We start from the raw sequence: 14,476 nt of genomic DNA, 5'->3' as shown, positions 1-14,476 counted from the left end.
AGCAGCTTTACCCACTACGCCATAGTGCCGGCCCCGAGCATATGTTTTATTTTGCACATTTTATTACTTGTTAAAGAGGCACAGTCCGGAAAGTAAGTGTGGATTCCTATGCCAAACACCATTCTGTATAGACAGTTTGAATTGATTAAAGTCTCATTTACTAGTTTTTCTAAAGCGCAATTGTCCTCAACTCAAAAAAACAAAGAAACAGAACCTGCTAACATGTACAACTTCCCTCCTACTCCAGATCAAAGGAAACACTCAGGAAAAAAATAAATATTTGGAAGGAAAATTCAAGACAAGTCAAAATAAGCCACAATGAGTGTAATGTTCCCTGATTTTCTTTTTTCCAACCCAAACTGTATGTAATCCCCTATTCAAATGAGCATACCAGTACATGTTAAGGATCTGTAAAGATGATAGAATTAAATATGTTGAAAATCCACAGGGAAAGGATGGTTTTCTGTCACTAAAATCTGTTCTTCCTGTTTCTATCATGACGTATTATGCAACTATGATGAAAGTATTTACAAAACAGAAATGTAGCATTCTTAGTTCAAAAACAAGATAGTCCCTGGTAAATTAATCATGGAATTCTCCTGTTAACCTTAGAGGTTCATAAAGGGCAAAATCAGGCAATTCCTTCTTGGAGTCCTGAATAATGCAGAATAGAGAAGTTTCACTAATATGAAAAGGCAACAGATACATCATAAGCATTTATAAACTTGGGATAGTATAAACACTTTCCCGTGGGAAGCACAAGTTGACAGGACTCCTACTTTTATAACCTGATTTGAGAGCTAAAAGCGCCCCCATAAAGATGATGCAAACACCCTAATGCACAGCACATTAAGCCCTAATGAAACAGCAAAGTCCGCGTTGTTAATGCAAGCCTCCATTCAGCGATGGTTTAAATATAAGCATAATAAAGCAGATTAAAAAGAAAGAAGCTGTAATTACTTTTTTAAGAACTCAATCGCTTGTCCCATTATTGGGTCTACATATAAGCCTCAAAGGCTGAATACAGATAGTAAAAATCACATGAAGACCTTGCCAATCATGCTGTATCCTTTACTTTTAAAATTTTAAGCAGAACAATTGATAAAACATGCAAGGGAAAATGAGAAACTGGGGAACTAACATTCGGGTTCAATAAATTAGCTAGCAATTTTATCTTTTCTTGGTTTTCATGGTAAAATATCTATGCCTCTTCCAATTTCAGGGCTGGATGTTCTAACTCTGTGCAAGGAGGAACATCCTAAATTGGACACACTAGGAAAAGACAGTCCCAGTTGTATGGTCGTCTCTATAAAGTGACCTCCATGATCCTGTTTGAGCCTCTAGGTAATATGCAACACAAAGAAACGCTGCTGTTGGACACTATTTTTACAGAACTGGAATCCTCTGACTCAGTTCCTTGTGATATAATTTATAAAGACGTGCCTATTATCAGTAAAAGTACTCCTGAATGTCAGTTTTCCCTCCAGATATACATAAAGTCATTTGATCTTAGAACTGGAAAGCTTAGAAATTGTTTAAGCTACTTCTTTTACCCAACTGTATATTTTGTATTTGCACTCAAGTCAGTTCAAATTATTTAAAACATCCATGTCAAACCAAAATATAGATCAAAGCCACAGAGTTCTTTAAGTTCTTTACTTCTGGCTTCTGTTCCTTTTTTCTTGGCCTAAAATGTCATAAATCTATCATTAAACACCAACTGTTCTGAATGGTTTAAAAAAAAGCAATGTTTAATTGAAAAAGATTAATGAATTGTTCATGTATTACTTCAATTAGCTCAAATTACAGATTTATATAAGTAATTCCTGAAATGGAATAATAATCTGCCTATAATACTCATGTTTACCAACATTTTTTATCAGAATACATATAAGCCATATACTACATATTTCTGACAAAACTGCATTAAAGAAGTTCTATAGTCAGCATTTTCTCTCCCTTGCTTTTAGTCTGCACATAGTGCAAGTGCCAAGGAAAGAACCTCTCAAAAAGCATTTCAGCAACACAAATGTGTGGGTAAAAAGAGGAATTTCAAATGTGCTTTCATTATTGAATTTATGCATACAGAGGAACTGTTCATTCAACGCTGAGTATTTATTTCAACATAAATACATTAGGAAGTTACCTCTTCTGGCACATGTTTATGCATCCATACCTGGTATATGTACAGAGCACTCACGATTGGCATTTGGTCTAAAAATATATTTAGTGTTCATCAATTGAAGTTGACTCTCTTTAGACTATTTCAAAATCCGATCATTCCTTTGAAATAATCGTTCACTCTTCCACAGATTGCCTTTTCCTATTTTTAGAAATATTATTTCTCCTTGAAAAAAAATTGATCTTAACAAGATTATCTTTCTGCATGCCATTTCCTACCACTTTCCGTCTTCTTTACTGTGTGTTGCTGCAAGGACTTAGTAGACAGCCTCGTCTAGCATCAGCTGTTTTATTTCTACTTCTATTAGTTCAAACTCAGATAGCTCACACATCTGTTTTATTTCTAAAATCACTGCCCAGGAAAAGTGTTCTCCCCAAACATAAACTTCACTATAAATAACTAAGAACCTAACAAATAACTGTTTGGGGGGAAATGGAAGTGTGTTTAAAAATCTGAATTCTTCCAAACTATAGGCCTTAGTAATCTTCATTTTAGAGCCTTCCTGACAGCCGAGATCAGCTTCCCTCAGAAGTCGTCCCTGGAGTGAACAAACCGAAACTCCTGCCGGAAATCCAGGTATTAACATCATATTACTTGCTAATTATAAAACACCATTTCACATACTGACATTATTCACTTCCAACCCTTTTATCTAAAACACGTATTTGCTTTCCAATCATAGTTTGACAGCACAGTGTCTCTGACATAAGACAGTGAAATGATCTTTAATAAGACAGCAGTTCAAAGCATGTAGCTTTCATGCATAATAACTATGTTGGCTTAATTTGCTGCTCCACAGCAATAATTCTATTTGTGGAAATTCATGAAGTGAGATGAAATTTTTAGAGAGCTTTACCAAGATGAAACTGGATTTTCATGACTTTTTCTTTCCATCTCCCTTAAAGTGGTAAGATTGTGATTCGGACATTCAAAAGACACCAGAAATTTTTCTGCTAGTTCTTCTTATAAGTGTTTCAAAATATGTTCACTACCTTTTATTTATAACCCCTCTGCCTGTCTTTCTTAATTGACACTAGTGCAACATGAGGTCTAGGGCAAAGGTGCTCTTGCTGTTGACAAAAATGACAGATATTTCTAAAAGGAGTTAGTAGCTCAAATGAGTATGAGGTGATTTCATTACTGCTCTGGTACTTCTAATCATTCCAAAAGAAGGTTAATATTAAACCTAATATGTTTTGAAATCCCCCTGGCCTAATAATACAATAAAAATCTACAGACTGTAACAAAACTAATATACTTTCTCTCAAGCTGGCTATGAGTTTTGACTATGCTAAAATTACACAAATGCCCTTCCTTCGATTCAGTTCCATGGTTCATTCTTTTTAAGATGGTAACAGGTTTTTTCCCCTACATTTCATATATGCCATAAACTAAAGATGGAAAATGAGATCAAAAAGGTACGCTGGCTTTAATAAAAATATAAACCTAAATTACTGCTAAATGTTTTTGTAAATTGCCATTTTCCTTAAAAGCAGAAAGGAATGCTTTATTGGCCTGCATCAAGGTCATTTGGTGTCCTTAGTACTTACAATCACATGGACTTCATTTTAATCAATGTAAAATGTTGTTTCCAAATTCTCATTTGCAATCACTTTGCCTTTTCAGGAGTATGTCCCTGTAACTATCAATAGAACCCAAATCTGGTCAGGCTGACCATAGAAGCAAATCCTACAGGAAATACAGGAAAGATACTCACTGAAGGAAAGGTTATAGCAGAAGCCTTCCGATCTAAAATTAGAACAAGTCATGAATTACTACCATGCACAACCATAAAGATTAGTGCCACTTTTGGAAGATGGAGAAAATATCAAATTACCATGAAACAGATCCTGAAATATTAAGCTTAGCTAATTCCATGAAGAGACTTTCCCAACCTAACAGAAATGTTGGAACTGCTTTCCAAGATGAGAGGCTAAAGACAACTTTGAATTTAGATGAAGGAGCTGTGGAGTGCGTTCACCTCTTGTGCTGGATCTGGAAGGCTACCCAGGGGGTACTGTGCCCCTAGTTTTAATAGGCATACAAGCACACACATTGCAACACTAATAACTTTTGCTGGATCGCAATACAAAACACAAACCTGCACGTCATAGGTCCCATTTAGTAAAACAGGCCTTGAAGAGTTGATGTCCTGCAGCACACCAGAAAGCACAGAACGGTTGACCTTCTGGAAGTCTTTGGAATGGCTGAACTGCACCATGTTATGAAGGGCCAAGATTTTGCTGTCCAGCTCAGCATCCTGCCTGGTGCGGTTATGCAGTCCTAAGTGATACTTTCGGAAGTGCTTGATCAGATCTGTGGGGTCATTGCCATAGTAACCATAGCCACAGATATTGCATTTAAAGTCCTGAAGCTCTGGAGACAGAGGTGCCGGATCTGGGTTATCATTCACTAGGAACTCAGTTTTGGATTTATTCAGTCTTACACCCCCATCTGAAGGCACTTGTGGGTTTTTTGAGGCCACTGAAACTGGGCTTAAACCTTGACAATTGGCTTGACCACTCTGCACTTGCCCTGTTTCCTCGGTAGCCTTTGGTGACATCTTATGATCTTCCTTTGTCTCCAACGAGTCCCCTGATGGGGTGCAGGCCATATCTTGAGGGTCATCTGCCTCTGCTTTTTGAGGAGACTTCAAGGGCTCACCGACTCCCCCAGCAGCTGGAGATGAGAAAGCCAACATATTTCTGTCTGTCACCTCATCATGAGGGAAGGAGGGAAGGCTTCCTCCCTTACTGGGGCTTTCATAATTGAAGCCAGCTTTCTCACTTTTCAAGTCCTTCTTGCTGCTAGAAGACGGATCTTGGGCAAGCGAGCCATGCTCCTCCTTGTTGTTTAGCTCTGCAGCATCACTCTGATCCGTGTTTTCTGACATCTGATCTGCAGAAAAGTCTTTGCTCTTTCCAGATACTTTGCTTTCTGCACCTCTAGGCTCCAGGCTCTGGCCCTCGCCTTCGCTAGCGACGTTTCTCAGAGGGGGGTTCTTTTTCCGGACCATATCTGTAAAAAGATAAACAGAAGGCAGATGCAGGGTTAATCGAAAATAACAGGCATATGATCAAATCTAGAATATTTTACTTATTCTATTCAGGATTTTGTGAGGTATATAATTCATTTTTTTTTTCCTCTAGGGGAAAAGTAAGCTTAAAAAATAGCACAGAATTGAGACTAGAACAAACAATTTACATTTACAATTATTTTTGCCACAAATAGCAGTCCATTCATTATTTTTAAATATGAATAGTAAAAGCTTCATTATTATTAGCAGGTCTGTCTTCTTGTTACTTATCCTTTCCTGCTGATTATATTTTTGTTCAATTTCATTCCTCCGTTATAGTTGGGGGCATACACACATACTTCTATATTTATACATGTTGTACATTATACATATAGTGTGTACATATGTTATGTTTACAGAATACATACATGTTTATGTTTAAAGAAGACATATTATGTATTTATCTGATATGCATATGTACATATAAACTTAAACTGGAATTCAATATTGTTACACTGTGGGACAAAGGTATAAATACAGGTTCAGCCAGAATCTCTACATGATCAAAAAGACAGAAACAGCTTTGTTATAAACAGAGTGAAACTGCCAGTCCTTTCAGGAAATGGAGGATGACAAATGTTTCATCTTTGACCTCCCAACACAAGTCTTGAAGCCACATTTGAGGCTGGCATCATAGTGTCAGGTCAGGATTCCAGCCAGCCTAAGGGGAAACCCAACTAAATCCCACATTTCTACACACAAACTGCTGAAAATCGTGCAAGAGTCACCATCAAGAGCACATTGCATGCTGACTGAAGTAAAATGCTACGTTGAAACTTACGCTATTGCCATTTGATAGCTTTAAATTTCAAAACCATGGCAGTTTTCTTCTCTGAGGCTCACCTTTATGTGCTAACACGACTGTGCCTTTCAGAAACTAAGATCAAAATATGAATGCTGTGACAAATTCCTCTACAGGAGTCTAAAATGAGTCAGAACTCAAAGGATGCAGAGAAATAAGAAGCAATCTGTGTCACGTCCATAAAAAACTGCATTAACAACGGCTTGTCGCAGACTGTTCTGGGGCTGTGTCCCTTAATCGGTCAGCTGAAGCACTGTCAAGTGCTGTGTGAATCTAAGTTACCACCCCAAATGTCTCTTGGAAAATTCCACCTGTGACTTTCTAATAAAACAAGCCTCTCTATGAGCCGACTCTAGCATGAGGACCAGTTTCACAGAGTTAGGTACCCCACGATTATCCAAAATGTACTGAAAAAAATCCAAATTAATAACATGGTTTAGCTGTTTTTGTCTATTATTACTCACAAGGGCTGAGGAGCCACACTGGTATTGGATAGGCTGGTATACCCTTCGCTCTGAAAAGCTGGTCAAGCAAAATTTTTATAATATAAATCACTGAACTAGGACAATGCACTAGTTATAGGATAAGGAATCCTTCGCAATGTAAAAATCTACTTTATGGTTAATTTCAAAAATAGAACTGTACTCAAGAAAGCAAATGTTCTTCTAATGCACCAATAATGTTATTCATCAACTGGATGTAGAATTTTCCTTCTGGAAAAGCAACAAAATTCTTACAGGATGAAAGACTAAGGTTTCCAGTGAAAGTGATGGTGATGAAGCAATGTAAACCTGAACCTGCCTGACCCTCTGTGGGAAGAAGGCGGAAACCATCTCACCTTAGTGTTACTCCACTAGGGCCTAAAATAAACTAAGCCAGGGAACCATGGTTAAAAAAGGAAATACTGGTTAATCGTCTTGTTTCAATGTTTGCATTTCCGTGTCTTATGGCTTGACATCAAAGTTTTAGGAGACCTGTTTTTTCTGTCTGAAGTGACTAAGGTAGCTTTCAGCACTTGTAATAACACATGGAGGACAGGAGAACAATTTTACTGGTAGCCAACAAATGGAAAAAGAAAAAGAAAGAATAAAAAGAAAGCTTAAAGAATTAGTGATCATTTAAAATACACATTTTAGAAAATTCATTCTCTCAGCTTGGCTTACAGAAAAGAACAATCCTGGTTGCAGAGTGTCTAATGTCCCTACATTTAAAAATGTGATAGCCTGGGATGGCATGACTTGTATTTCCTTCCAGAATTTTCTGATTTATTTTTTCCATTATAACATAACTATCACAACATAGTCTTTCCTTGGATAAATACTGAAAAACTATATCAATTGTATTTTAACATTTTTCCCCTTCATATGACTAAAAGCTAACAATGACTCGTCAACTGAATGAAATAAATAAGGTTAACACTCACAAAGGATAGAAATCCTATCTCAAAAGCAGAAGCCAGAAGAAACAAGGAAGAAATAATCCAAGAGGAAGATAAAGTGGTGGTCTAGGCCATAAATTAATGGCTTGCTAATTGGAGAAACGGCAATATTTTCACATTTTCAATAGCAAAGGAGCTAAGGTAAAATACTTAAAGGTGACTAGAGCTAAATAGATTAATATTAAAAATAACTTACTTTTCAGAACAGAGAAAGGTATTTAGCTCTTTCTTACTTATTGCTCTCCTTAAGAGATGTAATGGGTCATATTTAAAAACTACTCACCCAGCATCTTTAGTGCCTGAGAGAAAATATGATTTAATTACATTATCATCTTTTCAGATTTCAGTTCCTCTTCCACCCAAGAACAACCTTTAGAACGCATATGACTCACCAACTCCTCATGCTGAATAGAGCCCTTAACAATATACATTGCAAAGAATGTTAAACTGCTAAAACTTCAAAGACGTTTCAGAAAGGTCATTTGGGTTTTATTTTTTGTTTTGAGGGCAGGGATATGTTCTTTATAGTTGCTGGGCTTTTAAAAAAAAATCATTCTTAATTTAGTTGACTATACTTTGAAGTATAGAAAAAATAATTTTTACTGGAATTATACCATCATAATTTTTCAGAGTGACATATTATGTAAATATAAGCACATTTGCAATACTTCTAAGTGGAAGAAACTCCTCTAGCATGTCATAAGTTAGATACCATAAGACCATAGCCACCCTCAAGTTATTATCTCTAAGACAAATAACAGATTGCATGATGTTTTGCTTGTGCCAAGAACTTTTCCAGTTAACATTTTCACTTGAAAAAATAGATCACATACTTGTAAAATCATACCCAGCATTGACTTCATAAGGCATGTGGCTTTAGAGTGCTTTCTACAATTATTAATTCTATTAGTCAACTAGCAGGAGGCTAATGCGATTGTCTGAGAAGAGGCTCGGAAGACACAGAAGACATTTTGAGAGCTGATCTGCACATCTGTAAAACAAAGCAAAAAAAAAAAAAATTCCTTCCTAAATAAGGTAAACATACTTTAATGGATGACACCTAAAATACATTATTATGCCAGCACCGTCAGCTGCTTGAAAAATGTCTGAAAAAAGCATGAGCAGACCTTGAGCAAGATCCTCTCCCTCCCTTGGGTTTTAATAAAGCAGCAGGAGGAACATGATAGAAAAGATTACAGGACAAGAAGCCATTTTCGAGCAGATCGTGGTATGGTGAAATTATTTAACCTCTAAAACCCCCTTAGCCTAAGGACTATCACACTTATCTACACCGGGAAGGGGGAGAAGATCTTTATTTGTCAACACCAGCAATGACCTTAACAGGGAGAGTGTTTCCAAGCAGTTAAAACATATAATCACGTCCAGGCACCTTAGTTGTAAGTTTTGGCAACTCCATTTTAAACTTGATCATTCTAACAACATAGCAATATCCTTCACACACACACTACAAAAAAAAAAAATGTGCGAAATGTCAGAGAAGGTAGAGCAACTATAAAGAGTCACTTTAGATAATGGGGCTCACAGGGAATGGAGCGAAGAGAACTGAAGTATCCAAAAGAAGTATAATGTTCAAGATTTCTCACGCAGGTCCTGGATTTTCAGGTGTAATGGTGAACCTGTCCACATTTATAGTATTTTCCACCTACACAAACACACGAATGGTCTTTCAACAGCCTATGTAATATGACTGCTAGGATATTTAAACAAATTAAAAATTATATTGAGCCTCCTCCAAAATGCTGTTTGCATTAATTTCCATGGCTCAGACATAAGACATTCCATCTGAGGGGAAAAAAAAATCAAATTTCTTCTTCTAATTAACCAGATTTCCTTCAAGATTAAAATTTAAATCTAAAAGTTTTCTTAGAAAAAAAAAGTGTGCAATAATAAGCTAAATTGTAAAAAAGAAAATTATAGGTGATTACACTATTCCTATGTTACATTACTATTTAGACAGATTTATGCAGTGGAAATAATCAGCATTAGACCTAAAATGTAATTCTGCTAATTACTTTATCTCATTGATCAAAATGCTCACATAAATACGACAAACATTTCTTCTGTAGAAGACTGAATCACATTCTCAGAGTGGCATCTTCTCAGTGAAAGGGATGAGTTCTTTTTTATTACCTAAATACTGTGAAAGAATCCATAAATGATTTAGTTATATTTCACTGCTATGTATACAGGTATACATATAAATACACACTCATAACATTTTCTTCCAAATGAACTTACAGATAATCAAACAAATTATTCAACAAAGGAAATAAATAAATAACTATTGCAGCAATTTAAAAAGGAAGATGAAGGGATGGGCATTTGACCTAGTGGCTCAGATGGCAGCTGGGATGCCAGCATCCCATATTGCAGGCCTGGGTTTGAGTCCCAGCTCTGCTCCAGATTCCAGCCTCTTGATAATGTGCCCTCTGGGAGGCAGCAGCAGATGGCTCAACTGGCTTAGTCCCTGGTCCTCACATGGGAGACTCAGGTTGTATTCCAGGTTCCATGCTTCAGATTGGCACAGTCCAGACTACTGTGGCCATTTGGAGAGTGACCCATCAAACGGGGGCTCTTTCTTTCTGTCTCTACCTCTTAAATAAATAAACAAAAAATTTTAACAAGAAAAGCTGGTATCATCTGTGTACTCAATGCAGATGAGAACTAGAATTTATTTCCAGTACATGAAAACTCCTTCAAAGTAAAATATTTTGTGTTCTTTATACTATCTTGGCCCCAAACAAAGAAGGAAGAGTGGTGTGGGGATCATGTGCCTAGTTTCTGACTCAAATCAGCTGCTGATGAGAACAAGGGTAAATCCCCTTCTTTGAGCCTCTCTTCTTATCTGTATGATGAGAGATTTAGAATAAATTGTTCCTAAACTTCCCCTCTGACTCCATGACTCTATAAAGATTCTGGTTAAGGCGCCTTTTTTTTTTTACCTTAGAAAGCCTTTGTCCAACCTCAGTGAAAGGCTGTAAAATATTAAGCCACCAACTACTAAGAGCACCTAAAAACACTGATGTCTACCGGTCACTCAGTTATTCATTTCTCAGAACATTCATTCATTCAATAAACGAATACATTTATACACACACACACACACACAAACACACAGAGTCTTCAAAGTTTTCATGGAAAATGCATATTAAGAAAATGCTATGTATGGGTTTTTAAATTTTTTGTACCAAAAGAAACATCTTTAGATTCCATTTTTCCACAATATATTTGAGTGCCCTCAAATTTATGTATATGAATATGTGTATGTATTTGAAAGGAGATGACACACATGGACATATGAACACATATATGCTGAACAAGACTGCAAAAAAATGGGGGGCAAGATTGTATAATCTATCCTCAGTTGCAAATCCTGCTGACTATGATTTTTCTTATAAGTAGTAGTGCTTATTTTCATAACATATAATAGCAGATGACATTCTATTTTCGTTTTTCCAGATAATAAAACTTTCAAGTGTTTGAAATCAAAGCATCACACAAAAAGAAAAGCCACAATGTCCTTCTCTTTAATAAATATGTTTTTTCCTTTCTTGCTTCTATCACCAGCCTAAGAATACTGAGTTGTTAATTATGCATTTCATGTAGCTTTCTTAAAAAGAAAGAAAAAAAGAACAAGATATTTCTTTTGATCAAAAGTCCCTCACAAGGAATTTAAAGAATTAAGTAAGTGATAGCAAAATAAAAGGAAGGTCAAGTCTTTGGCCTATAGCAAGCTAGATAGCTTCCATATGAATAACATACAAAGTTCAGTTTTTAAAGAACATGTGTGTTTGCTCATTGGTTTAGGGAAAAAAAAAAAACACTCGAATTCTGTCTACCCCATATATACAGATCAAAATCAGATTGCTTAAGTGAACTATAAAATGCAAGAGAACATTGTTTATCCAATTCACAAACCCAAGAATTACTGAAGGAGTTTAAATGTTTTGTATTTCTTCAGATTCCAGGGCAATACTTCAATGGTAGATCGCTTTTTCCGTAAACTGCTTCAAACTTCATAAACCTGATGTCAGAGCTTGTTCTTTGCTATCCATTTCTACTTAATTGACTCTCTCTGAATTGACTGTTCCTGAACCTTTAAAGGTATTTTTGGATGTCTTAAATCCTGTTGAGATTTAAATGTCATCACCTTCAAACAACTCTCATCAAATAAATCTCTTATTAATTCACATCAAATTAATCCAAAATGATGGTTTCTATTAACATATGCTTGAAAGCACAAAGCTATTTAAGAGTCATCTGGACACTAGAACTACCCCAAACTTCACTGAGATAAAATGCACACTATTTAGATATCCTGTTTCAAAGAGTTTTGATGCTAGCTCAAACACATTTTATTGGGCTTTTATTTCATCATGCTATGTTCTTTATATTTTAAAGATCTCATTTCAACTGCACTAGGTAGGTAAATGGAGATTCATGGCAAGTAAGCAGTAATGTCCTATTCCCCAAAATTTATCCTCATGTATCTAAATATATCCTAGAAAAAAGATTTCATTAACTATTTTATAAGAAAATGATCAAACTTTTTTCTCTTTCAAAGATTACGTAAGAAGTCTAAATGACACTGTAGAATATATTTGGGGGAAAAAAAAGAAGCCTACACCCATTTCACTAAATGGGGATAACTAAAATAGAGCAAGTACATATCACAGTATATCAAAAGGAAAGGGAACTTGTTTCTCATTTCATACCTAGTGAGATACAAATGTATTAAAAATTCTCCTTTGAGTAGGATCACAATTTCATTAAGCATATTAAGAAACATGTCAATCATAGGTAGTTTTCCCTTTTGCTGTTCTATCAAAGAAAAACACTAATATCCACAATGAATAAAAACAGTTGATTCAAACAGTCCAATCTGACATCTGCACATGAACCAGCCTCAACTTCACCCTTTACTTTGTTAGGGTATTTTAATAGGTCCCTGGGTGAAGAGCCAAACACAGCACTTAAAAAGAGTAATTCACGGAATAGTATAAATACACCTACTTATCTTGATGGTCATGATATGCACTGACACTTTGCTGGACGTAAATTAGGTTACCACAGATAAAATTAGGTTCTGTGCTTTGCAGGAATACTTTTGAAATTTCTTCTTAGCATTTACAGAAAAATCTTCATATATTAAAAACAGTTTAATTTATAAGTATTGACGTTGTTTTTGTCAATTTTCCAATCTATAATGCAACAGGAAAAAAAACCTCAATTATCAGCTGGGCCTGCCAATACCTAGCTAACAGCTGTCTCAGTTTTGCCCAAAGAAATTGGTGTCAATCAATGCTAATCCACTTGGTGAACTGACACACATATACATGATAGTGAATGTAACGGATGCATGCCACAAAGACAACATACTTCTAACTTCATGGCAACAACAATCCAAGTGTATTAGGCAAGGTGCTTCTTTGTTTTTTTGCTTTGTTTTGTTTATAACAGTGCCAAAGTAGATAGAAGATTAAAAAGCATATCGGCGGCCGGCGCCGTGGCTTAACAGGCTAATCCTCCGCCTTGCAGCGCCAACACACCGGGTTCTAGTCCCGGTTGGGGCGCCGGAGTCTATCCCGGTTGCCCCTCTTCCAGGCCAGCTCTCTGCTGTGGCCCGGGAAGGCAGTGGAGGATGGCCCAAGTCCTTGGGCCCTGCACCCGCATGGGAGACCAGGAGAAGCACCTGGCTCCTGGCTTCAGATCAGTGAGATGTGCTGGCCGCAGTGGCCATTGGAGGGTGAACCAACGGCAAAAGGAAGACCTTTCTCTCTGTCTCTCTCTCTCTCACTGTCCACTCTGCCTGTCAAAAAAAAAAAAAAAAAAAAGGCATATCGGCAATTTATACTGATAAGTGTGTATGTCATATAATTTAGAGAGAAAGAAATATATGTACTTCGCACTCTAAAATGAAGGAAGTAAATTTGCACCATCATATGCAACAGTTCTTCATGAAACTGGGAAGTAAATCGCAAACCACCACGTTTATTCCTACCACACCACAGGAAGCTGGGACACACTGGAGGCCCAGTGGCCTAAAGAGCAAATCACAGGAGGATCCCACAGTTAAGGCACAAATATCATGAGGAATTGGGTAATGTATTCATGCAACAAAAGGGACTTATATGTTTCACAAGGCCAGGGATTATTTTTATCTGTGTGTATTTTTAAAGTTCATGTAAATTAATAAACAGCAGTTACAGACATCTTTCACATTGTGAAACATACACTGATGATGTAAAATGTGGTTTAGTTACCACCCTGTTTAGTGCTAACTGCTTAATTTAACACACTTAGCATCATCATTCCTTCTGATAAGAAACAAATTATACACACATATAAACAATGGACTCATTTTTCTCTTATGGTAGGTACACTAAAATTTCCCAAAGAACACTGACCTTTTTAAAAAAAATCCATATTTAAAAACAACTTCTGATAAAAGGATAAGTTAAGCCAACTTTTTCTGTCTTCTAAGAGAAGTTTTATATTTCAGGGGAAAAGAAGTACACACAGATCATTTAGACGCTGGGTAAATAACAGGCTTAGACAGTTACAGCTATAAGAACCTTTTCCAAAAAACTGTTATTTCAAAACATTCTGCCTATGCCCACTGCAAGTTTAGCTATCTCCAAGATTTTAATATAACTGTTTAGACACAGATGACAAGAAATCAGAACTCTTTTTGTTCTTCCCATGATATTAGCTTCTAAATAAAAAATTAAAGGCAGTTCCTTGGTCAAATTAAGCTTAACAGCAATTCTACACTTAATATTCCTCTCAGATATATATACTGTACATTAGCAACTACAGCACCAAAGAGCCTAAGGACTGAAACAGGCAGAGTCTGTTCAATTTGGATTAGAATTTCCCCATCTCATTTGGTTTTATGTCACATAATGCCACTTACCCAACAATGCTAACGTTCCACTGGTCATGGAGGGAGATGCG

General features: G+C 36.4%; 1 protein-coding gene across 7 annotated transcripts in view; it reads right to left on the bottom strand.

Moving 5' to 3' along the window:
* The window catches only part of TRPS1 (transcriptional repressor GATA binding 1), a 273,674-nt gene that overhangs the window by 216,983 nt on the left and 42,215 nt on the right, over positions 1–14,476 (bottom strand). For 5 of the 7 annotated variants that reach the window (XM_062188087.1, XM_062188086.1, XM_062188085.1 and 2 more), the window contains exon 2: positions 4,284–5,200. In XM_062188087.1, coding sequence (XP_062044071.1) covers positions 4,284–5,198 — 915 coding nt within the window. In that variant the 5' untranslated portion in view covers positions 5,199–5,200. Of the gene's footprint in view, positions 1–4,283; positions 5,201–8,331; positions 8,490–14,476 lie in introns of all 7 variants that reach the window. The other 2 variants (XM_062188083.1, XM_062188084.1) reach the window with 2 other exon arrangements.

Source organism: Lepus europaeus, chromosome 4 (genome assembly GCF_033115175.1).
Source record: "Lepus europaeus isolate LE1 chromosome 4, mLepTim1.pri, whole genome shotgun sequence".
NCBI lineage: Eukaryota > Metazoa > Chordata > Mammalia > Lagomorpha > Leporidae > Lepus > Lepus europaeus.
The sequence above is the reverse complement of the archived record's forward strand: the minus strand, read 5'-3'. Positions and strand labels throughout refer to the sequence as shown.